Raw genomic sequence first — 23,636 nt, forward strand, 5'->3', positions numbered from 1 at the left:
TTGTGGCCTTGCATTGAAGCTGCATACTGTGGCGTACACACACTACAAAGTAAATGAATAATCGAAATGCACACAGTTCACGTAGGTGACGTTCACACATGCTCAGGACAGTCGATATTCCAAAGCCAGTTAATGACATTGTGACTGCAGAAAGTAGTGTGAAGTATATTCAACCCAAGCTGAGTGGTCAAAGTGGAATTTTCTGCAGTATTATCATTGCACGTGGTTTGCACTTCAAACTCATCGCTTGCTGTAGTGTAAACACAGCAGATTTCAGGAATGCACAAATATACACAATAAGTTTCCCTTTACATGTGGTACTGATTTACACTGATAAATATGAAATAACGTTAAGCCTGCTGTGATTTCAATGTTGCTCCATCCCAGCAATCCATTAGGTTTATAACAATCTGTCCACCATCACAATGCAATAAACACCACTGAGGACTGCAACAAAGACGAACAAGACATCACATGACTGTTCACTGAATACAACCTGTTGATTGTGGTTCTGCACTTAGCAAATGGAGTAGCCACATTGGCAGCAGTCAGCAGAGGCACAGTACGATGAGTATTGTGTAGACAAGCTCCACGTAGAACTACTGTAAGTAAAATTAATGCATGGTAGTGAAGGGCATACGAGGTACACCTATATAAATTAAACGTAAGTGGAAGCCACTGTCACTCCATTTGCTATACACCGATAACATCAGTCATACTTTGGAACAAGCTGCTAAGTAAGCTTTATGTTTATCACTCTATAGGCTAGAAGCCACTGCATTAGCATGATGTCACCATGATGTTACAAATATCTGTGATGATGTAATTTAGCAGTTTTCAGTTTATTTCACCCTGTACGCTATAAACTTTTGCTGTATTCGAGGTGAACATAAAATTGAAGAACGCTAAAAACAGCATGTTTTAAGGTGTAGTAGTGTGTTGGGAAGTGGCTCAATTACCTTGTACATCATTAGCAAAAGTGATGGTCTTTTCAGTTACTTGCCCTACGCTATTGCTAGTGGCAAAACGCACTTTTTTCCTAAAAGGTCTATTATATGATGTAAAATTTTGAAATTTCTTTCTTGTTTGTTTATGGATTTGCAATTTGGTTACGTCAGTTGCCATCAATACTTTAGGAATTTTGAATGTTTCGTGGGTTAAGGTCTGTAAACTTGTTACATAGTGAGCTAAAAAAAGTGGTACGGAGTGCCTTGTTTTGTTTTAGGATGCAAAAACAAATAAGGTCATATGCACCAATGTCAGAACCGTAGAACACAAAAATGGGAAAGTGGCAGTAGGGATGAGCTCTGATGGGAGGAGAAAAGAATCTCATGCAGGTCTAAAAACATATCTCTATGCAAAACACCACATGTACACTATTCTACAGAGTACTCTAAATTACGCAAAATGTCAGCACTCAGAGATGGAAATTTAAAAAGTACATTCTTCACATTACATACCATAATGTAAAAGAAATGTACAGCGCAATAGGAGAGCTCATTTTACAAGTATTAGTGTCGTGTGGTGGCTGTGCTGGCTTTTGAGTAATGTAACAAGTCTTTAGTCAATAAGAGTTCACAAGCCAGAAGTGGCCAACATTTTCTTGATTCTGATCAAGTGTATTTTTTGAGACTCAAGAGTTCGAATTTAAAAGGCTGACAATCAATACTGTTGGCGAGTACAGTACATTATCAGAAATATATGCACGAGAAAAGGTGGCAGCTGGGCCTCTTTGCCACATATTAGTCCACTCTGGAGTACTTTGCATCAACTACCCTGTTTTTCCATTGCTGCCACAAACGAACAGTAGTTCTATTGTAATTGTGTGGTGAAGATAAGCGCTGCAAGTTGTGCAGGCAAAGCTGACTGTGGATTATATCAGTATTTCCTCTCTCACGTCTCCCCTCTCCACAACAGCCTAAAATATTCCCTTAACTCTGTCACCACCCGCGGTGCGAACTGTCTTTTGTGTCACTTATAACTCATTCAGTCACGTAAAATGTCAAAAGGAAGAAAACAGGACGAAGCCCAGCGAGACATCAAGTAAGAACATAGAAACAAGGTAAACATTACTAGCAGAAAACGTAAAATTGGGAATTATCAGCACTAATCTTATGATGGGACAACATAATGTTATGGATGCAGCAAGCATTAGCTCTCCAGTACTTTTGTTTTCAACCGTAAGCCTCTTGATATAAAACAATCACCCAATTTCAGACAGATATTTTTAACTTAATGCTAAAACATCTTCACTTCCACAACATAATACACATCAGTACTCACACTGCTTCATAATTATCCACATTTTTACCATATTTAACATGAGTAGGAAGAAGCCTTTTTTCCTCAAATGACAGAAACAGAAATATCATCTGGACATAACCAACCTCTTGATGCATGCGAAGCGCTTCCTCATACTTGCGGAGTTTCCGGTATGTATGTCCCAGATTGTTATACAGTGGCTCCCATCGTGAAGGAATAAGTTCTCCATTTACTACTTTAATTCTTTCCAAAGCTGCAGTGAAATGTTGTTCTGCTGCTGCATAGCTGGAAGAACCAGTCAGAAGAATAAGCTCCAGACACATAATATTGACTCCTGGAAATAAGTAAACTCACTAAATCATGGAAGTGTGACTTATTACATTTCCAAGTCTGAAACTCTGAACAGCAGCTCCATTTCTTATTCAAAAAAATCCAGAAATCACTATGTACTCACTCTTGATTCTGATAGGCAATTGTACCCATTTCATGTAAAACAAATGGATCTCCCTCAGCAATTTCTGCAGCTTGCTTCAGAAATTTATCGGCCAGCCTAACGTTGTTTGTAAGGCCATTTTCAAGTCCAATATACAAAAGTGGGAGGTGACACCTGCAATGAAAACAACATTAACAGATTTTACAGCATTACAATTCTGTAGGTCTGTGTGTGTTTCATATTTATTAACAATATTAAAAAATATATAAAGTTAAATTATCATGTGAATTTTTCTCCACTGTTCTTGTGTGTCATATTTCTTTAGGCAACGTTCAGTACCTTCATTTTCTTAAGGTCTCCTGTTAGCACCTGCTCAGACAAATTTCTGTTTTTCAGTGCACAAAACAGCGTGTTTACTTATCATAATTTTACTTGTTTCTAATGTGTGTGATTTTGTTAAATGGGGACAAACTGCAGGAAATGATCCCTTAGAGTATAAGGAGCAAAAAAGGTGTCATATGCACATATGGCCTTAAATGTGTTCCAAGGAAGGTACACACATTTGAAGCTGGAGATAAAAGATATTTGGCAGTGTAGGTTTCAATGATTGAAAGAATACATAAAAAAAGCCAGGCAAGTGGGAACAATCAGCATGTACTAGTGTTTTAACTTCACACTCAAGAAGGCATGCATGGTGTCAATGATAAAGGGTAGCCATGAAGGCAAGAGCATAAGTGATGTAAGTGATACAGAGAGTGGAAGTTGTTATGTACAACATTACCACCTCCTTTAGTATGAAACTAGAATACTAGTACAGACAGAACATTCGCACTTGCCATGTATCTTCTCATGTGTGCTCTCAATCATTGAACCTATATTGTCATAGATCTTTTGTCTTCATCTACAAATGGGTGTACATCCCTTGGATCACATTTCCAATCCACATGATCTTTTTTATCCTTATCCTCACAGGGATCATTTCCCACAGTTTGTTCCCATTATACATAATGTCCCAAATCCATTCCCACCCTCCACCCACCGATCTGGAACTCTCCTAGTCACTTTCATGCAACCTCACTCTACAAAATATCCTGCATACTCATAGCTGTCAGTCTTAGACTGCTACCTCTTCCAATGACAACCTGCAAGTGTCTCTAAAACAATCTATTGTCACTTTAACCACTTCCATCCTTATTCACAACTACTTTCAAATACATCAGGAGGACTGCTATGGAAACAAGAATGGCTCCAATCTACACCAATCTTCTATTGTCCTCCTAAAAACCATAACATCCTTGTCAAACTGTGTGACATTCCCCGACTATCACCCCTGCTCCAAGTTACATATCTTTGCAATTGTTCCCACTGTAAAAACTTTCCCATAAACCAACTCACAAAAGCTTACTCATATGTTCACTGCATGTTTTTTTATAGGAAGACCACCAATAAACTGCACAAGTGCAGGAATGGACACAGATCTGTGTGACTTTGAAACACCCAGTAACCATAAGCGAAGTGTGCTATGTTGTGACTCAAGAGACCTGTGACCCAGATATACAACATGGGCCATTAGGATCCTAACACAAACTGGAACTCACTCTTCAACACATCCTCATCCTCATAACCTTTCACCCACCTGGACTTGACCTTCAGTAACATACTCCCAACCTCCTTTCATTTTTAGGAAAACACTGCTTTATTTATTTACTGAATAATTCATTCTGGTACGATCTTCGATACTGTACTTGCTGCACGATCTTCACCTTCATCTTTCCCTTTCTCCACTCATCCTCACATCAGATAAGTCCATCTCAATGTACAGTCCTCTTAAACCTTATCCAATTCATACCTTTTTTTTTATCGCTGGGGAAGGAACTAACATTTATCAAGTGAAAATAATTTTTTCTACTTTTATATGTCACTACTAGCATTATTTAGAATTTAGTCTCCTGAAGATAAGCATTGGCCATGCATTCTGACTTCCTGTAATTCTATGGGCTATACACACATAATGTTGAACTGTGTCACAAGGAAAATTCATTCGAGAAAACTACAAAAATTATGAGTGAGAAATCCTGGTCAGCACTTATCCCTCTGGAGGAGAAAGTTCAGTACTGCCAATGGACACATGTAGAAGTACAGACACTAATCTAGTTCTTGGAACCATTAGTTCTTTCCTTGGAGAGGAACAAGGGATAGGCTGAGGAAGATTAAACTGGAAGGGCATGTACAAAGTCCCCAGAATGTGAGTGAGCTACTTATTGTATGGACAAAAAGAAACTAAAGTAATTATGTGAGGTCTAGCGTTTTAAAAATTTTCTGTAGTCAAGTTGTATGGAAGGAATGGGGTCTTTAGGAGGAATTTTGTACATCCAGGTGGCCAAGAACTGACAATACCCAACTGTCACAAACACCACACAGTCAAATACGACAGTAGTGGAACCTTCACTTGGAGGGATGATGGTGATAGGGTGTTTCGCCTTCAACTCAAGGTTAGCTTGGAACTCAACAAGGGTCAAATTTGGGATTTTAGTGATATTTTTCAGGAAGGATTGAAAAGCTATGCTGGAAGTGAAGAGTTTCCAGAATGCTTGGAGAGGTTGGATCTGAGGAAGAGATGGGGGAAGAGGATTCCTTTGGGATATTGGTTGGAACTGTTCTAGGTAGACTTCAATGTTCACTCTGTTGGTTGTAGACTAGTAGAATGTGACATTTCTAGTTGAATGAGAGTACATCTCCAAATGGGACTGAAAATGCCGTTAAGGACATCCAAGAACACTGAACTGCAATGCTAAACGCAATGTCAAAAAAGGATTACAATGACTGTTTCAAAAGACTCTTACAATGATGTCAGCTTTGTACTGATTCAGGAAGGAACTATTTCAAATAAATACATCAATTTTGTGAACGTAATCCATGAGTTTTATTTTTCGTAGCCACGGTCCTATGGGAACAAGAACACACTGTGTAACCAGTAGCCAATGGGCAATGCTGAGTGTTGTTGTACAGAAACCAAATGGCCCTCTTAACATCTGCTGAAATTTCAAAGTAATGGTTAAACTTCAATCTATTAGTGACTCATACCCTATTCTCAAGCCAATACAACTAATTTAAATTTAGCTGGTGGTGTGTACTTTGCCAAACTGAATATTGAAGTAGCACACTTGCAAATACATCTGAACAAAGACATATGGACATTTATGGTAATAAATACTACATTTTGTTTCTACTACAAAAGTTACCCTTTGGAACAGCCAGGACACCAAGTTTATTCTAGCTGTATTTAAAACAAAAATTTAGAGAGCTCCGAACACCATGAAGTACCTAGATGACATAATTGTCTCAGGCACAAATCCAGAGGAATTCTTACAGAATCTGGAATTTGTTTTCAAAATTCTAAAGCAGCAAATCTGATATGCAACAAAGACATGTACATCTTCTTTCAACGTGAAGTGCACTACATGGGACACATACTGTCTGCACATGGCATTAAACCGGTGCCACTGCTGCAAAATACTGACACCATTAACAACCTTCTGGCTCTCAATGACGTCGAAGCAATTACATGTTATATTATGACAAATAAATAGTTATAGAAAGGTTTATCCTCATGCAGTTTCCATCAGTGAACCACTGCACAACTTGTTACATAAAGGCATCAAATGGAACTGGAACAGTGAATGCCAACATGCATTTAACAAATTAAAACTATGTTTGATGCCAAATGTCTTACAACAAATCATTTGAACAATAGGCTCACACTTGCTGAAAATGCTACAGACTACAATATAGGTGCTGTTCTTTGATGTCACCATCATGGTTTTGACCAATTGACCAAACAATTGTTTTCATTCCGAAGACTCTGACAGTGGCACGAAGAAATTAGTCAGATCAAGAAGGATGCTTTCATGATTATATTTGCAGTCAAGGACTATACTTATGGATGTCAATTTATCCTCCTCACAGATCACAAACTTTTAAGGCTATTTTTGGATTGAACAATACTGTTTCTACAAGGGAAACAAAACATATGAAGCATTGGGTGCTACCTCGGTCGAACTGCGACTATGAAATTATGTTAAGGTCTACAGCACAACATGCAAACACAAGTCTGCTTTCATGTCTGCCAACAGGGCAAGATAACAAGTTCAACTAACCAGCTGACATCTGTTTTGCAACACATATCAGTAGTCAAGACACTGTGAAAAATTTACCAGAAACTCATATTTAACTGCCAAACATTTACCTAAAGATCCTGTTTTGTCTAAGATAAGTATATTCAAATAGAGTCATCTAGTAATAAGAAGTTTCTTAATCATCTAGAAATTAAATCTTCCTGGAATATGAGGTATGCACTTATAGTTACAAAGGTGTCATCCTGGTACATTCAGAATCATGTACAGTATGAGGGCTATTCCACACCACTTAAATCTAAGATGCTACACACGCTAGATCCTTGCCATTGGGGCATAGTTTCAATTTTAATTTATTGCTCGTAACATGTAATTTTACATACATGTGCATTTTCAACTAAGAACAAAGTTTTTACAATTACAATTTTTTTAGTTACATTATAATTCATGATAAATTCAAGTTATAAGGACATTTTTGGACAAGCCACTGCTTGATTTGCTTTTTAAAAGTATCCCCTGTCACTATATTAACTTCATTTGGTAACAAGTTATTAAAAACAGCCCCTTTCACATAGCGACTTTTTCCTGTTAAAATTAATCTTCTGTTAACCGTATGAACGTATTTAATATGTCTTGTTTCAGAGTTGTGAATATCCATGTTTCTTTTTGTGATCTTCGAGTCTTCTTTCAATAGCATTATAGTTTCTAGTATACACATGGCACAAATATTGTGGGAGTTTGCAAGAAGTTCTTGGTTTTACTTTTGCTACGATCTTCAAGGCTTGATTCTGCAGTATGAAGACTCTTTTCATATTAGTTAGGCATGTCCCATCCCACAGTACTATTCCATAAGACAAGGAAGGGTATACTAACATGTAATATACAGTCCTTAGAGTTTCAGAACTAAAATATGGCAATAATCTTCTTAATAGATACAGACTGGGTGTTTCTCCCCCCCCCCCCCCCCCCCCCCCAGACGTAATCAGTTCGCTGCTTCCATGAAAGTCAATCATATATGCATAAACCCATGAATTTACAATCTGTACATGTTTTTGGAAGCTCTGTGCACGTTTTTGGTAGAATTTTATCAATCACAGTATTTTGTCTGTTTGTGCCACTTGGTTTAAATGAATAACATTAGTTTTTTCTATGTTTACTTTTAGGTTGTCTCTTTCAAAGTGAAATCTTGCCTTTTCAACAAAGTTATGTATCTCTTCAACTAGGCTGGGCCCACTGTCTGCATAGCAGAACCAGATGTATCATCTGAATACATAGTGATCAATTGCTTATTGTCAAGAGAACTTGGGGAAATCACATTTGAATAGGACTGGGCCAAAAATTGAGTCCTGAGGAACACCAAAATGTATATTTCTTATACTTGACCTTCTCCTCTCCAATATTTCTCCATTAGTGTATATAATCTCCGTGCCCTGCTGTCTACCCTTCATATACATTTCTAGCAATTGCATGAGTTTTCCAGAGACACCACTCTTTGCAACTTTTGATAAGAGCATGCCACGATGTACTCTATCAAAAGCCCTTTAGATGTCCAGGAATACTCCTGCTGTTTGGGATTTTTCATTAATTTTTTTCAAATAGATGATGGACTAATTGTATTGCTGCTAACCTGGTACTTCAACCTCTTCTGAAACCATGATAGAAATCACTTAATATGTCAGCATCATTGTAATGTTCTACGATTTTTTTTTAATATTATTTTCTCTATCACTTTGGTGAAAGCTGACATTAGGGCAGTGGGTCTTTAGTTCTGTATGTGCTTTGTTTTCCCCATTTTGTGTATTGGTTTAGCTACAGGCAGTTTCAAGTTGTCAGGGAACGTGTCTTCGAGAACACAGTTTATTAGATGAACTAGTAGTTTCATTAGTTCATGTTTGCATTTCTTCAATAGATACGGAGAAATTACACCTAATCCCGTATTTTTTGCTACAATAAGTTGCAGAATGTCATTTGTGCTCACTGCGAGTAGTGTGCTTAAGTTCTCTTTGTTACTGGACTCAAATGTGAGCTGTTTATTCTGTTTCATTAAGACATCATTTTCGACAGTACCTACAAAGTAACTATTAAAAAAATTGCTGATTAGTTAATACCAAACACATTACTAGAGAGCATTGCTACTGGAAAAATATTGACAAAGAAACTGAAAAGATGCTGACTTGCCACTTGTGTCAAAAACAGCATTCAGCTCTGCCTCAACAATATTTTTGATGGCCACAGGCATCAGAATACAGATCATTTAAGAATACTTACTTGTCTGGATTTTCAAGTCACACTTGATGAAGCATGTTCAACAGACAATAAAGAGTTCTCTATTGATCTTCCTCTCTCAGCAATGAGCCACTACAAATTATGCACATCTGCAGCACAGAAACTATATTGCAGACTGCACTGTACATTACAGCCCATTTTTAAGCCATTCATGCATCAACAAGCTGAGCTTCAGCAACAGTCACAACCCAAATTTTTTAAACTGAATGATCCAGTACTCATTTCAATGTATAACTATAGGAAAATAACATTGGTACCAGGTATTGCCACAGAGAAGCTCAGCAATGTAATGGTCAAAGTTAAATGCTCAAATGGAGTTGCAACCATAAAAATCATTAATGAGTCTTGTAAGAGGTGTTCAAAAAGAAATGTGCCAGAGGCATAATTACAGAAACCAGTACACGCATTTTAGAAGTATTGACTCTGGATGTTGAGACACTTGTCCCATTGTGACACAAGGAGGTGAATGGCTGTCTCATCAAATTCCCAGGGATGCGATGTTAACCAGTTGTGCACTTACAGTAGGAAGTTGTCGTCCAAGTTGAATTGTTTGCCCCTCAAAGACTTTTTAAAGCGACAAAAATGGCATAATCACAGGGAGAGAGGTCCAGACTGTATGGAAGGTGACCGAGAACCTACCATTTGAAATTCTGCAGAAGTGCCGTGACCGTGTTAGCCGAATGAGGCTTTACATTATTGTGGAGCAGAATGGCCCCATGGGTAAGATTGCCTGGTCATTTTGACTTGATCGCTTGGCGAAGGGTGGTTGAGGTTTGCGAGTAATGCTGGGCATTCACTGTTGTCCCGTGCTGCAGGAAGTGAATCAGAAGGAATGAATTTTTGGTCCCCTCAAAAAGGCTCTGAGGGGCAAAGGATTCAACTCGGGCGACGACGTCTAGCTGTACGTGTGGAACTTGTTAACATCGCAGCCCTGGAAATTTTATGAGACAGCCATTCACTGCCTTGTGTCAAAGTGGGACAAGTGTCTCAACAGCCAGGGTCAATATTTCTAACACGCAGGTACTGGTTTCTGTAATTATGCCTCCGGCTCATTTCTTTTTTAATGCCCCTTATACCATACAGAAGAGACATTGAGTAGACTGCTATGCATTTGAGTTTTCAGGGAAAAAGTCCTTCTTCCAAATTATAAAACGCAGACACATTAACCCAAGCACAAGTCACAAACACATGAACCGCTGTCTCCAGCCACAGAGGCCAAACTGTATACAGCGGCTGCAAGAGACGCCATCTGTGGTTGGTGGGAGTAGGACAAGAGGCTAGTGTGGGGAGAGGGAGGGGTATCGAGGTAGGAGTTGGGGAAGGCATACTGCTGCTTGTGGAAGCAGGTAGGGATGTGGTGGGGACAGAGTGGGGCTGTTAATCAGGAGTTTGAGTGGCGGAGTGGGAGTGGAACAGGAGAGAAGTAGAGGAGGGGAAGAACACTAGTGGGTGCATTGATAGTTAGAACATGAACCGGAAAGGGGACAGGCAAGTGAAGACCATGGGCGTCACAGGAATGGTTATCGAAATGGAAGCTGACCTTTTTTTTCCAATTTTCGTGGTATAAAAATGTACCTGCAGCTCACATTCAGAAGGCAAATCCTAAGCAAGTTCTGAAAAATGGCGCTAGAAGCTAATGTAAGTAATTATTTTAACATAGAAGCCATTGTGTTAGTGTTTTGAGTACTGAATGTTAATTATTTTTTATCATACAGGAAATTCAAATTTAATACTGCTCGTCTTTCAATTTAGCAGTTTTTATATATTCATAGCAATAAAAATAAATCTCTTTACATATACACCATAAAAACGGACATTTTTAAGAAACTTGTGGGAGTTGGAAAGCAAGGTAAGTACAGTTTTACATATCAACAGGTCCAGCTCCCTTCAGAAGCTGTCAGCACATGTCAACGTGCATCGAGGCATTTCTCAATGCTGGCAATATTCATGATGTAACAATAAAAAGTGTTTCATTTCTTTAATTTAACTACATATTAATGAGTACTAATAAGTTGCGTATTTGAACAGGGGCATCCTTATAAATGAGCTTTTATGAAACCTTGTTACTTCCATGAGACGTTCCTACCATAGTAGATAATCAATACGAATCATATGTTATCCGCAATGCAAACAATGGGTGAAACTTTCCCACTGCACCAACCCCTCTACTCTAACTTCAATTGTGTTTCTTCCACTGGTCCCTTGGCCAGCGAGAGCAGTGCTCACTACGACACTTGCAGGTGGTACAATTGGGTTTCATCATTTGTTTCAATCTACAGTAGTACTTTTTCAAAGTGCCATGTTTTAGTCTAACATGTGTTCACTATACTACAAAGCTGAAAAGACGAGTTATGTCTCTCACTCACATAACATCCAATTGTGCTGCAGGTCAGCAACACAGAATTGGCGAGTGTAACATGAGAGGGTTGAAACAGGAAAAGGAATAACTTTTTTTTTTTCCCCCAGCAAAAGAAAGACATTTTACGGGCCAAATCATGGCCACTATTGTACATTAGAAGTTGTGCTGGGCGCTTTGTTATGGAGCAGCGATGGAAGTGCTTATCTGTGAGTCTAGAAATTATCCAAGTTAAAGCACAAAAAGTCGCTTGACATCAAAACATCAAAAATTTCAAAGGTAGTTGCAATTGGGATTTCTGTTTCGTGAAACACTGGGGATTTTCTATTTATGGCGCACTTCAATTGCACAGGAGGTGTCAGAATGCTACACGGAAAAACTCATCGAATTTCAGTGTTTCATATTCAGGCAGCACACTGAAAATAATAATTATCTTCTTGGTATGACAGGTAGTGCAGATCAAACTCCAGCATCTTTTGACAGGCCAACAAATTACATAGTAGAAGCAAAATGAAACAAAGATGTCAAGGGAGGCGAAAAGTAGCACTTGTCTGTCATGCTTGCTTGCACAGCTAATGGCCGTAAACTGCAACCATTCATCGTTTTTAAATGCAAAACGTTACCAAAATCCGATGTACTGCCAAAAAGCGTTATTGAACATGATAACTTAAGTGGCTAGTACACTGAGGACTGTTATTAGAGTGGCTTAAACTTGTAGGGCAATGTTGTCCTAGTGTCTAGTTCGGTTTGACAAACATGCACGAACTAGGTCTTTACAGTAAGTATCAATCTATCTTTTCCTATACTAGTGTACTAGATTTGTATGCAGGGCCTACTACATCAGCTACAAAGAGCAATTTAGTTGAAGCTAGGACGGAGAAGGAGGAGGAGTTTAGTGTTTAACGTCCCGTTGACAACGAGGTCTTAAGAGATGGAGCAGAAGCTCAGATACAGGAAGGACAGAGAAGGAAAGCACCTGCCTGTGCCTCTTAAATGAACTACCCGGCATTCACCTTAAGTGTTTTAGGCAAAACACGGACAATCCAAATCAGGATGGCCGGACATAGTTTTGAACTCTCATTCTCCCACATGCGAGTCCAGTGAGGTAACCATTGTGCTACCCATGCGGGAGGGTAGAATGGATTTGACTGTAATTTCGAGAGGGATGATGTCAATGCTACAGCCATTAGGTGTTTTTTTTTAACAAACCATTGAAGAGCAAACTTAAAATATGTATACACAATGACCAACGAAAAGTAATGCCTACAGGACGTGGTAAGTATGCCAGGTTGTCTCAAATGTGTGAGACGGTTGACCAGTCTTGGAAAAGTATCCCAAATAAAACAGTCCAGCCTTGGATAGTTCTGGCCAACATCAAGCCACTGCAGGACTATAAGAACACAGGAAGTAACAGATCCTGCCAAGGATTCTCCTGCATCTGGAACCACTTTCTGCAATGATGGCATTCCAAATTCTGGATCTACTGCCAGCCAGCCAGGTCACTCTCTCAACTCGCAGGAGAAGGGTGGGGTGGAGGAGTGTTGGATGTGTGTGGGATACTGCAACAAGGTATGATTCCAAAGATGAAACTGTCACCTGTCAGAGGTAGTAAGTTTCTGCCAACCATAACAGTATCGACAACAGCACAACCAGAGCACACCACAAAGTTATAAATCTAAATTGGACAAAAATTTGAATGTAATGATATTTAAAGGTGTGGAGCAGTCAACATAAAATTGGCCCAGAAAATGTTAATCAATCTGACTTGTAAAGGCAATACACTAACAAGAGTGCACGAAAGCAGATTGTCCAAGATTATATGAGGTTTTATACAAATTAATCCATCTTTTTCCTTTTTATCAGTTAACACACAGCAAATTAATTAGTCATCAAGTTTCAGATCCTGCAGCTCTAGACTAGTAAAATTAAATCAACTGTCAATTGTTTGTCACTTAGTTGTGTTCCATTCTACAGGCACGCTGGTTGGGAAAATTAAATGTTTTTTGTTACTACACTGTAAAAAGTATATAGTGCACCATATCCTTCATTTTCTTATGCACTTGAAGGACTGAAAAACTTTCTACATAAATCTCCACAACTAGTGCTGCACTCCTTAATTAAAAATTAAGCTAACTGTTTTCTTCTAAAATACTATTAAACACATTAGTAAAATAAGCAAAAAAAAAAAAAAAACAATCATAAAATGAGATTTAGGTACCCCTTCATCAACTGTGATGCCTTGAAATACGCTGCCATAGCCTGATCATGTTCATTCTCAGTAGCAAAAGAATGACCATATGCCAGCCATGCTGGACCAAAAAGTTTGTCAAGTGTAGTAGCTTTTGCCAAGTATCTTCGAGCTGGATCACTCTTTCCTGTTGAAAAAAAGAACACATTCTAATATTCTATTTATCATTATGGAAGCTGCTGGTGAAGAACACCATAGAGGTTTTTTTCATTAATTAAAACACTTAGATGTGAACAATACTGTGCCTAAAGGATCTTATAGAAGAAAATTAAATAATGTTCAATGGTATTAAATAATATTGTGGGACAGGACTAAAAATGTTTTATAGTTTATTTATTTGTATGTTCCAAGAGGCATAATTGTAGCATCTGGTTATGAAGCCAGTTTTACAATTATAAATTGTTTTTCCTCCTCAAGTTAAAGGAGAAAATGTTGAGGCATTGAAATGGGGTAAACTTCACTGACGCAAAATTATCACGTCTTATTTCATTTTACAACATACTAGGAAAGTAAGGACTGTGAATGTGTTCACTGATGACACACCTTTTGTTGCTCGTGCACTGAAAAAATTTTTGCAATAAAAAAATATTAAAAACAAATATTCAAAACCATTGAAAACATGGATGGCACTCTCTTACATAACCCACATATCAAACTGGCTAGTACGCTGTTGGTCACTGTTTGCTGCACCCACATATGATGAAGCGTATTTTCAAACTGAGCCCTTTTTTTGTATGTAGCGTCTACATAATTTTGTTACTTGTATTTAAATATTAGTTTGACAGATGCTTAATTCAGCAAGTTTTTTTACATTAGAGTATTACTTTATAAATTGTCAAACAATGTAAAATCCAGGATGGAATGTAACAATATTATGAAAAGGGAAGTTGCTACTCACCATACAGCAGAGACGCTGAATTGCAGATAGGAACAACAAATGGACTCTTACAATAAAATCTTTTGGCTGTTAAGGCCTTCATATCTCTCTCTCTCTCTCTCTCTCTCTCTCTCTCTCTCTCACTCACACACACACACACACACACACACACACACACACACACACACACATATAAACGCAACTCACACACAACTGCAGTCTCAGGCAACTGAAACCACACTGCAAGCATCAGCACCAGTGCATGATGGGAGTGGTGACTGGGTGGAGTAAGGAGGAGGCTGGGGTGGGGAGGGAGAGGGCTAGTATGGTGGGGGTGGCAGACAGTGAAGTGCTGCAGGTTAGATGGAGGGCAGTGGAGAGGGGATAGGAGGGGGAAGTAGCAGAAAAGGAGAAAAATAAAAAGACTGGGTGTGGTAGTGGAATGATGGCTGTGTAGTGCTGGAATGGGAACAGTGAAGAGGCTGGATGTGTGTGGCCAGTGACTATTGAAGGCTGAGGCCAGGAGGGTTACAGAAACATAGGATGTATTGCAGGGAACGTTCCCACCTGTGCAATTCAGAAAAGCTGGTGTTTGTGGGAAGGAGACATACGGCACAAAACTTTATAAATTTTGATTGTATTACAGGTGAAATAATAGCAAGTATGTAAACTTGTTCACTGTTAATGTTTGAGTATGTCTCCCACTTCATGGAGTATGATCTGCATGGCTATGCTCGCTTTGTGACAAGTAATTTATGTCAGCTTATCGTAGGTTTGTGTATAAACCACAGATGTGCAGCTGCTGAGTCACCAAGCTTCACTCACAAATGTGAAGAGGGTGCATAATATTTATATGACAAAATGATAGCAAATGTTCCTTGAACATAGTATTGTATTACTGCAGACTATAATATGATGAATGGCAGACTATTTTATCCACTGCCACAGAAGTATAAATATAATGTGAAAGAAGAGTGACAGTGGAGTGAAGTGCGTGTATTTCACGGCAATTTTGTGAAGACTGCTATTGAAAAGGCAGGCTGTGCAAAGTTAATTTTTATATCTGATGCAAACTGTGACTATAGTGACTTTAGCAATACTTTTAAGTATGGTCAAGGCCAACATGTTGAAACCTTCCATGAATTCTTTTGCATGGGAAGAACAGAACTTAAAAAATGTACTGTCAAAAATTTAGTTGCTAAGACACAGTGAAATATATTATTATTATTTTAATAGTTGAAAATTGCAAAATTCATTGCCTGCCAGATGGCTGAAGAAATGTGCACACTTAGTGGAGCCAGAACAGATTGTGCATACACAACACATTTGGCACACAGCTTTGGCTGACAGTGCATAGATTAACAGGCAAGACGATACAACCTGAGCATAATTTTTAAAGTGAACTTTCTATTTGTAGTTACTGTGGCAGAATTGTTGACAATTACAGTTCTCTCACAATGAAAACTCATTTAATATCCAGAAATAATCATGGTTACCATTTTATTTTGTGTAATGTGTGTTAACAGTGGTGGATAAAACTGAATTAACATTCACTGTTTTCTCTATACATACCGGCTAATAGAAACTCTTTGTACATGTTCCAGAATTTCATAGCAATGTGAAATCAAACTAACTTTCACAATCCTGCAAAGATGAAATGTTGAGAATGAGGTAGCAACTTATACCACCTAAGTATCTCAAAGATATGCGTATATGTGATTCGCTGCTTAATACTTGGACAGTTACTCAAATTAGATTGACTTTCCAATGGAGACCATGGAAACGACTTTCCAACAGAAACGATGGAAATATTAGAGAAAATATAAAGTAACTCTGAAAATTCAGAGGATTGTGGTTAGAGTGATAATAACAATCTAGAATGCAGCACCAGGAAGGAGTTATCTGAATGGGACGGAGATCAGTAGACGTGATGTAAATGTACAGAAAAACAAATGACGACAGTTTCAGAAAAATTATATGGTTTATTCAAGAGAAGGAGGTTCTCAAATTGAGCACGTCAATATTACATTTATCTATTTCTAACCCTTATGCAAGCAGTTATTCAGCTTGGCATTGATTGACACAGTTGTTGGATGTCCTCCTGAGGGGTGTCATGCAAAATTCTACACAATTGGTGGTACAAGGTGTAGTGATTCGAAAATTTCTGTGTAAAGTCTAGAACCACTCAGGCTTTTACCGCCTTGAACACACAATATTCTAGATATGAGTGTGGGATGGTAGAATCTTACCAACTGCGTGACACATGTTTGTGTGTGCAGGTTTAAAAGCAGTCGCAGGAAGAAAATAGATGCAGCGGACAAACAGCACCTATGGAGATGTTTTAGTTAGTGTGTAAGGAAGAACCATGGAGCTTATATGCAGCTCTGTGCTTGTTGTGTCATTGACTATTGTTTTTCAAACAAAGACAGTTGGAAAAAAAAACCTCTTGGAGACTCTTGACGTAAGCTTCCTATAGGCAAGACTTATTTTCTGATTAGTGTTAAGAAAAGTTATGGTATCTAAGTCAACTTTCTTTTAGCTGTAAATCAATTTGTTATTCGACGGAGAAAAAGTCAAGAGGGTTTCCAGCAGCTAGCTAGCCAGTAAAGAAGAGTGGCTGCAAATTTCAAGTCAGTCACCTCATAAAGAAGTGGAAGGTGGTTTGGGGAAATAAATCTATGTAACCCAAACTCACACTCACACTTTATGTCATTAGAACATGGCGACCCGTGTGAAAGGACCAGGAAAACAGGAATTTTAAGTCAAAAATGAGAGAAGAAGCTGTTACATGTTGCCATAGCAACCAAACATAATAAGACAAGGGAATTACTCCGAGAAATTGGAATATGTTCAAGTATCCAATGGAGAAAGATTTAAAGGGGAAAACGGTGAAGAAATGAAAAATTCACAGCAATAAATTAGCAAAGAAGATTTCGACGTATTTGTCTCAGAAGAAATACACATAGAATGCTTCAACCAAGAAGATCCACTGCAGGGAGTATAAAGCTCTCACACACATCACAGGGACACAGATGCGGAAACCAACATACACCCGATGCTGCCAACACCAGATGCTGTTCATTAGTACAGACCTGTCTCCACATCTGCTCACCTACGTAACACGAATTCTACGCCGGCTGAGTGTGAAGCAAAACTTGATTACTTTAGTACAAAGTGGTTCATGATACTGTTGAGTGAACTTTTAAAGTGTAATTATTATATTTAAAGTTAGTTTTAAATGCTTACAAGAGCTAAGGCATGTAAAAGTATGGAAAATATACACTCCTGGAAATAGAAAAAAGAACACATTGACACCGGTGTGTCAGACCCACCATACTTGCTCCGGACACTGCGAGAGGGCTGTACAAGCAATGATCACACGCACGACACATCAGACACACCAGGAACCGCGGTGTTGGCCGTCGAATGGCACTAGCTGCGCAGCATTTGTGCACCGCCGCCATCAGTGTCAGCCAGTTTGCCGTGGCATACGGAGCTCCATCGCAATCTTTAACACTGGTAGCATGCTGCGACAGCGTGGACGTGAACCGTATGTGCAGTTGACGTACTTTGAGCGAGGGCGTATAGTGGGCATGCAGGAGGCCGGGTGGACGTACCGCCGAATTGCTCAACACGTGGGGCGTGAGGTCTCCACAGTACATCGATGTTGTCGCTAGTGGTCGGCGGAAGGTGCACGTGCCCGTCGACCTGGGACCGGACCGCAGCGACGCACGGATGCACGCCAAGACCGTAGGATCCTACGCAGTGCCGTAGGGGACCGCACCGCCACTTCCCAGCAAATTAGGGACACTGTTGCTCCTGGGTTATCGTCGAGGACCATTCGCAACCGTCTCCATGAAGTTGGACTACGGTCCCGCACACCGTTAGGCCGTCTTCCGCTCACGCCCCAAAATCGTGCAGCCCGTCTCCAGTGGTGTCGCGACAGGTGTGAATGGAGGGACGAATGGAGACGTGTCGTCTTCAACGATGAGAGTCGCTTCTGCCTTGGTGCCAATGATGGTCGTATGCGTTTTTGGCGCCGTGCAGGTGAGCCCCACAATCAGGACTGCATACGACCGAGGCACACAGGGTCAACACCCGGCATCATGGTGTGGGGAGCGATCTCCTACACTGGCCGTACACCTCTGGTGATCGTCGAGGGGACACTGAATAGTGCACTGTACATCCAAACCGTCATCGAACCCATCGTTCTACCATTCCTAGACCGGCAAGGGAACTTGCTGTTCCAACAGGACAATGCATGTCCGCATGTATCCCGTGCCACCCAACGTGCTCTAGAATGTGTAAGTAAACTACCCTGGCCAGCAAGATCTCCGGATCTGTCCCCCATTGAGCATGTTTGGGACTGGATGAAGCGTCGTCTCACGTGGTCTGCACGTCCAGCACGAACGCTGGTCCATCTGAGGCGCCAGTTGGAAATGGCATGGCAAGCCGTTCCACAGGACTACATCCAGCATCTCTACGATCGTCTCTATGGGAGAATAGCAGCCTGCATTGCTGCTAAAGGTGGATATACACTGTACTAGTGCCGACATTGTTCATGCTCTGTTGCCTGTGTCTATGTGCCTGTGGTTCTGTCAGTGTGATCATGTGATGTATCTGACCCCAGGAATGTGTCAATAAAGTTTCCCCTTCCTGGGACAATGAATTCACGGTGTTCTTATTTCAATTTCCAGGAGTGTATAACAGGTTGGAGAAACTCAAGACCCAGCTATGGCTATGAAAATTAGCAAAGAAGTGCCTGACAGGGTTGAGTTGATAAATTTAATCAAAGTTCAGAGTCTTGAGTTAAACTCACTAAATTCTCAATTAAATGCTCAGAGTGTGGCTCTAAGTAAAGAACTAGGCTTAGTAAATTCTCAATTACATGCTCAGAGTGGAACTCTAAATATTCAAACAACAAATTTAGGTTTGTTAAACGCCAAAGTCGACTCTCAAAGCAAAGAATTCAGTAATCTATGCAAAGGCATAGGTTCTTTTGAAGACTGAATTCGACACTATTAAAGTAGAGAATTTAAAAGTAGATTTAAAGAACAAGTCGACAGATTCTTTGACCACTCATACAAATCATATGTTTACTGAACTTAGTCAGAAACATAAGGACACTTTTCAAGATTTATTGAAAAGTTCAGAACTTAACGTTGAGAACAAATGTAATAATGTAGAATACAAACTTATTGAAAAGTTACGATCTTTTGAAAATATGTACAATATTAAGTATAATGATGTAAGGCAGGGGTTCAATGGTTTGATGAAAGAGAATGTAGATACGCAGAATGAAGTAATGCCAGTCATTTAGTCGCAAATTACAGGTGTCAATACATGGGTAAATAATGTGGAAAGAAATTTCAAAGAGAAAATAGCTGACTCTGATATTATAAATGTAATTAGTTTGGAGGAACAATGTGGAGAAATTATAGATCAAAAGGTTACAGAGGATAACATCGGGAAACATATCGCCTATTCCTTCTTCCGAACTCAATGATACCAGGAAGGGTATGGACAACCTGCGGAGAGAAATTATACTTATGCAAGATACAGTAGAAAAAAGGGCAACTTCACCTAATGCTGTATTAACTAGTGAAGTGGTGACTGATTTGCAATGGGGAGCTAATTCAAGGTTATCTAGGCAATTCCCTAAATTTAAGCCGGACGGAGAGGAGCATCTGACTCATTTCTTAAAGATATTTAACCAAACTTTACCAAAAAATTGGGAAAATTCCCAGAAGAATGAATTTGCTGTGGGGTACCTTCTAGAGGAAGCCTCAGAATGGGTAACAGTAAATATTGAGAATTCTTCCTCTTGGGGAGACTTTCAAAAGAAATTTAAAGACAAGTACTGGTCTGCCAATGCTCAAGAAAAGTTAATATCAGATCTATGGGACCCAAAATATTACAATAATACTTGGGGTACTATAGGGAAATATTTCGATTGGCATTTAATACAAGAAGGTAAAAAGGGGGTGGGGGGAATACAATGTAAGGGATGTAAAATTGTATATCCCCCAGGGACCTTAACATTCTGAGTTAACGGGTGGAGTAATGACCATCGGATCCCGAGTTGTTTACGGTGTTTTTCCAAAATAGTTTTCCTGCGCCAAATTCCTTTAAAATCTAGAACTACTCTGTAATCTTATCGCTTATAAAACCGGATATGACTGTAAAATAGAGGACAACTTAAGAGAATCACAGTAAAAGTTATATCTAGATGAAATAAACTGAACAGAGTATTATATTTCTGGAAAATATAATATGATGTGACTAGCTGAACAACTGTTATACCATAGTGTACACATTTTCTATTTTGTATAGAGTATTTTATACCTTTTATGAGATGTGATATAGATGGAAGAGTTTGTATAGTTTTGAGAGGAGTGGGTGTTGTAGCTAAAAGCACGATTCACAAGAACAGATAAGTAATGACTAACACAAAACACACATCACACCTTTCAAACAACCCTTGCAAACAAGTGTGCCCGATTTTTCATCATTTGCCGTTTCCATAAGTTTGCCAGAGGGACAAGCCCATTCTGTAGGGGCCGATTTAACACCAGACCACCTCTGGCATCTCACTTAAGTACCTGAGGGGTAGGGATCCTGGGAGTGGGGGGTTGGAAAGGTTCCCTGTCTTTGGGGCTATCTTCTTTTTCTTCTTCGATCCTAGCATCCACATCTATTTTTTCTTTTCTTTCTTCTCATTTGAGGAGCTGTCTATTTTTTCCCTCTTTTCATATTCACAAACTTCTATTGCTGAAGTCCTTCCTTATTTCCATGTTTTCTAGACACCAAAATCTTATCTTTAAATAAGAAGGCAAAGAAATCAGACTACATGAACCCCCATCCACTTATACACAAATATACACTTCTACACAAACATTAAATTACGTAAGACAAAGCCTGTCACAATGTGAGAACTGCCAAATATTGTAGGGAAAAATGTGTGTACATATGGAGATATGCACCTATTTATAGGAAGCTATGACGGTTCTACATACGAAGAGGTGCACATAAACAAAGAACAGTTGCAGTTCTAAATAGAGATTAGAATAGGCACAATGAACTGATGCGCAAAGAGAGACACAAACATATTAGTTTATGGAACAAAAATGCTACATAATGAACAACTGTAAATAGTAAATGTAGGCACAGTATGTATTGAAAATATAGAAGTTTATAAGTTGAGGAGGACTCTAGGAAGTAAATGATATATTATAGAATGAATGCAAAGTTTAAAATAGATTTCTATCTTTACCAGAAGATACTTAATTATGATATACATATAAATGTATACTAGGGTAATGAACCATGAGGCCTACTTGGAAAGGATAAGCTGGGCGTACCCAGCATTCACTAAGTATAAAGGGAGATAGAACAATCTGTGGCCTAAAAAATAGGGATATTTTGTAAGGGGCCTACTTACCAGATTGGAAAAAACTTACCAGATTGGAAAAAGGAAGTGCTCTCATAAGGTTAACCCACAAGCAAGGAATAGGCGCTGATCCTAGGAGAAAGGGACAGTATTGTGACAAAAGTCACAAATTTTATAGATTATTCTGGGAAGTGGGAATTCTATGAATGTCTAGCATTATTATGTGGGATGGTAGAATCCTACCTACTGCGCGTCACATGTTTCTGTGTGCAGGTTTAAAATCAGTCACGGAAAGAAAGTAGACGCAGTGGACGAATGGCACCGACAAGTACCTGTCGAGCAATCCATAGATGTTTTAGTGAGGGTGTAAGGAAGAACCATGGAGCTTATTTGCAGCTCTTGCTTATTGTGTAATTAACTATTGTTATTAAAACAAAGAAAGTTGAAAAAGAACTCTTGACGTAAGTTTGCTATAGGCAAGACTTATTTTCTGAATCATATTAAGAAAAGGGAGACGGAAATTTAATAGTCATGGGTGACTGGAATTCGTCAGTAGGAAAAGGGAGAGAAGGAAACATAGTAGGTGATTATGGATTGGGGCTAAGAAATGAAAGAGGAAGCCGTCTGGTAGAATTTTGCACAGAGCATAACTTAATCATAGCTAACACTTAGGAATCAGGTATTAAATTGTTAGACATTTCCAGGGGCAGATGTGGACTCGACCACAATCTATTGGTTATGACCTGTAGGTTAAAACTGAAGAAACAGCAAAAAGGTGGGAATTTAAGGACATGGGATCTGGATAAGCTGAAAGAACCAGAGGTTGTAGAGAGTTTCAAGGAGAGAATAAGGGAACAATTGACAGGAATGGGGGAAAGAAACACAGTAGAAGAAGAATGGGTAGCTCTGAGGGATGAAGTAGTGAAGGCAGCAGAGGATAAAGTAGGTAAAAAGACGAGGGCTCCTAGAAATCCTTGGGTAACAGAAGAATTATTGAATTTAATTGATGAAAGGAGAAAATATAAAAATGCAGTAAATGAAGCAGGCAAAAAGGAATACAAACGTCTCAAAAATGAGATCGACAGGAAGTGCAAAATGGCTAAGCAGAGATGGATAGAGGACAAATGTAAGGATGTAGAAGATAACTCACTAGGGGTAAGATAGATACTGCCTACAGGAAAATTAAAGAGACCTTTGGAGAGAAAAGAACCACGTGTATGAATATCAAGAGCTCAGATGGCAACCCAGTTCTAAGCAAAGAAGGGAAGGCAGAAAGGTGGAAGGAGTATATAGAAGGTTTATACAAGGGCGATGTACTTGAGGTCAATATTATGGAAATGGAAGAGGATGTAGATGAAGACGAAATGGGAGATAAGATACTGCGTGAAGAGTTTGAAAGAGCACTGAAAGACCTGAGTCGAAACAAGGTGCCCGGAGTAGACAACATTCCATTATAACTACTGATGGCCTTGGGAGAGCCAGTCATGACAAAACTCTACCAGCTGGTAAGCAAGATGTATGAGACAGGCGAAATACCCTCAGACTTCAAGAAGAATATAATAATTCCAATCCCAAAGAAAGCAGGTGCTGATAGATGTGAAAATTACCGAACTATCAGTTTAATAAGTCACAGCTGCAAAATACTAACGCG

The 23,636-nt window shown here is 39.2% G+C and overlaps 1 protein-coding gene across 1 annotated transcript in view; it reads right to left on the bottom strand.

Annotated features, from left to right (window-relative positions):
* Positions 1-23,636, bottom strand: part of LOC126266631 (cell division cycle protein 16 homolog) — a 175,557-nt gene that overhangs the window by 31,276 nt on the left and 120,645 nt on the right. Inside the window, exons 8-10 of the mRNA XM_049970989.1 lie at positions 13,689-13,845; positions 2,717-2,869; positions 2,388-2,547 (exon numbers count right to left, since the gene is read on the bottom strand). Of these exons, the coding sequence (XP_049826946.1) occupies positions 2,388-2,547; positions 2,717-2,869; positions 13,689-13,845 (470 nt within the window). The remainder of the gene's footprint in view (positions 1-2,387; positions 2,548-2,716; positions 2,870-13,688; positions 13,846-23,636) is intronic.

The sequence above is a fragment of the Schistocerca gregaria genome, chromosome 4 (assembly GCF_023897955.1).
Source record: "Schistocerca gregaria isolate iqSchGreg1 chromosome 4, iqSchGreg1.2, whole genome shotgun sequence".
Lineage (NCBI taxonomy): Eukaryota > Metazoa > Arthropoda > Insecta > Orthoptera > Acrididae > Schistocerca > Schistocerca gregaria.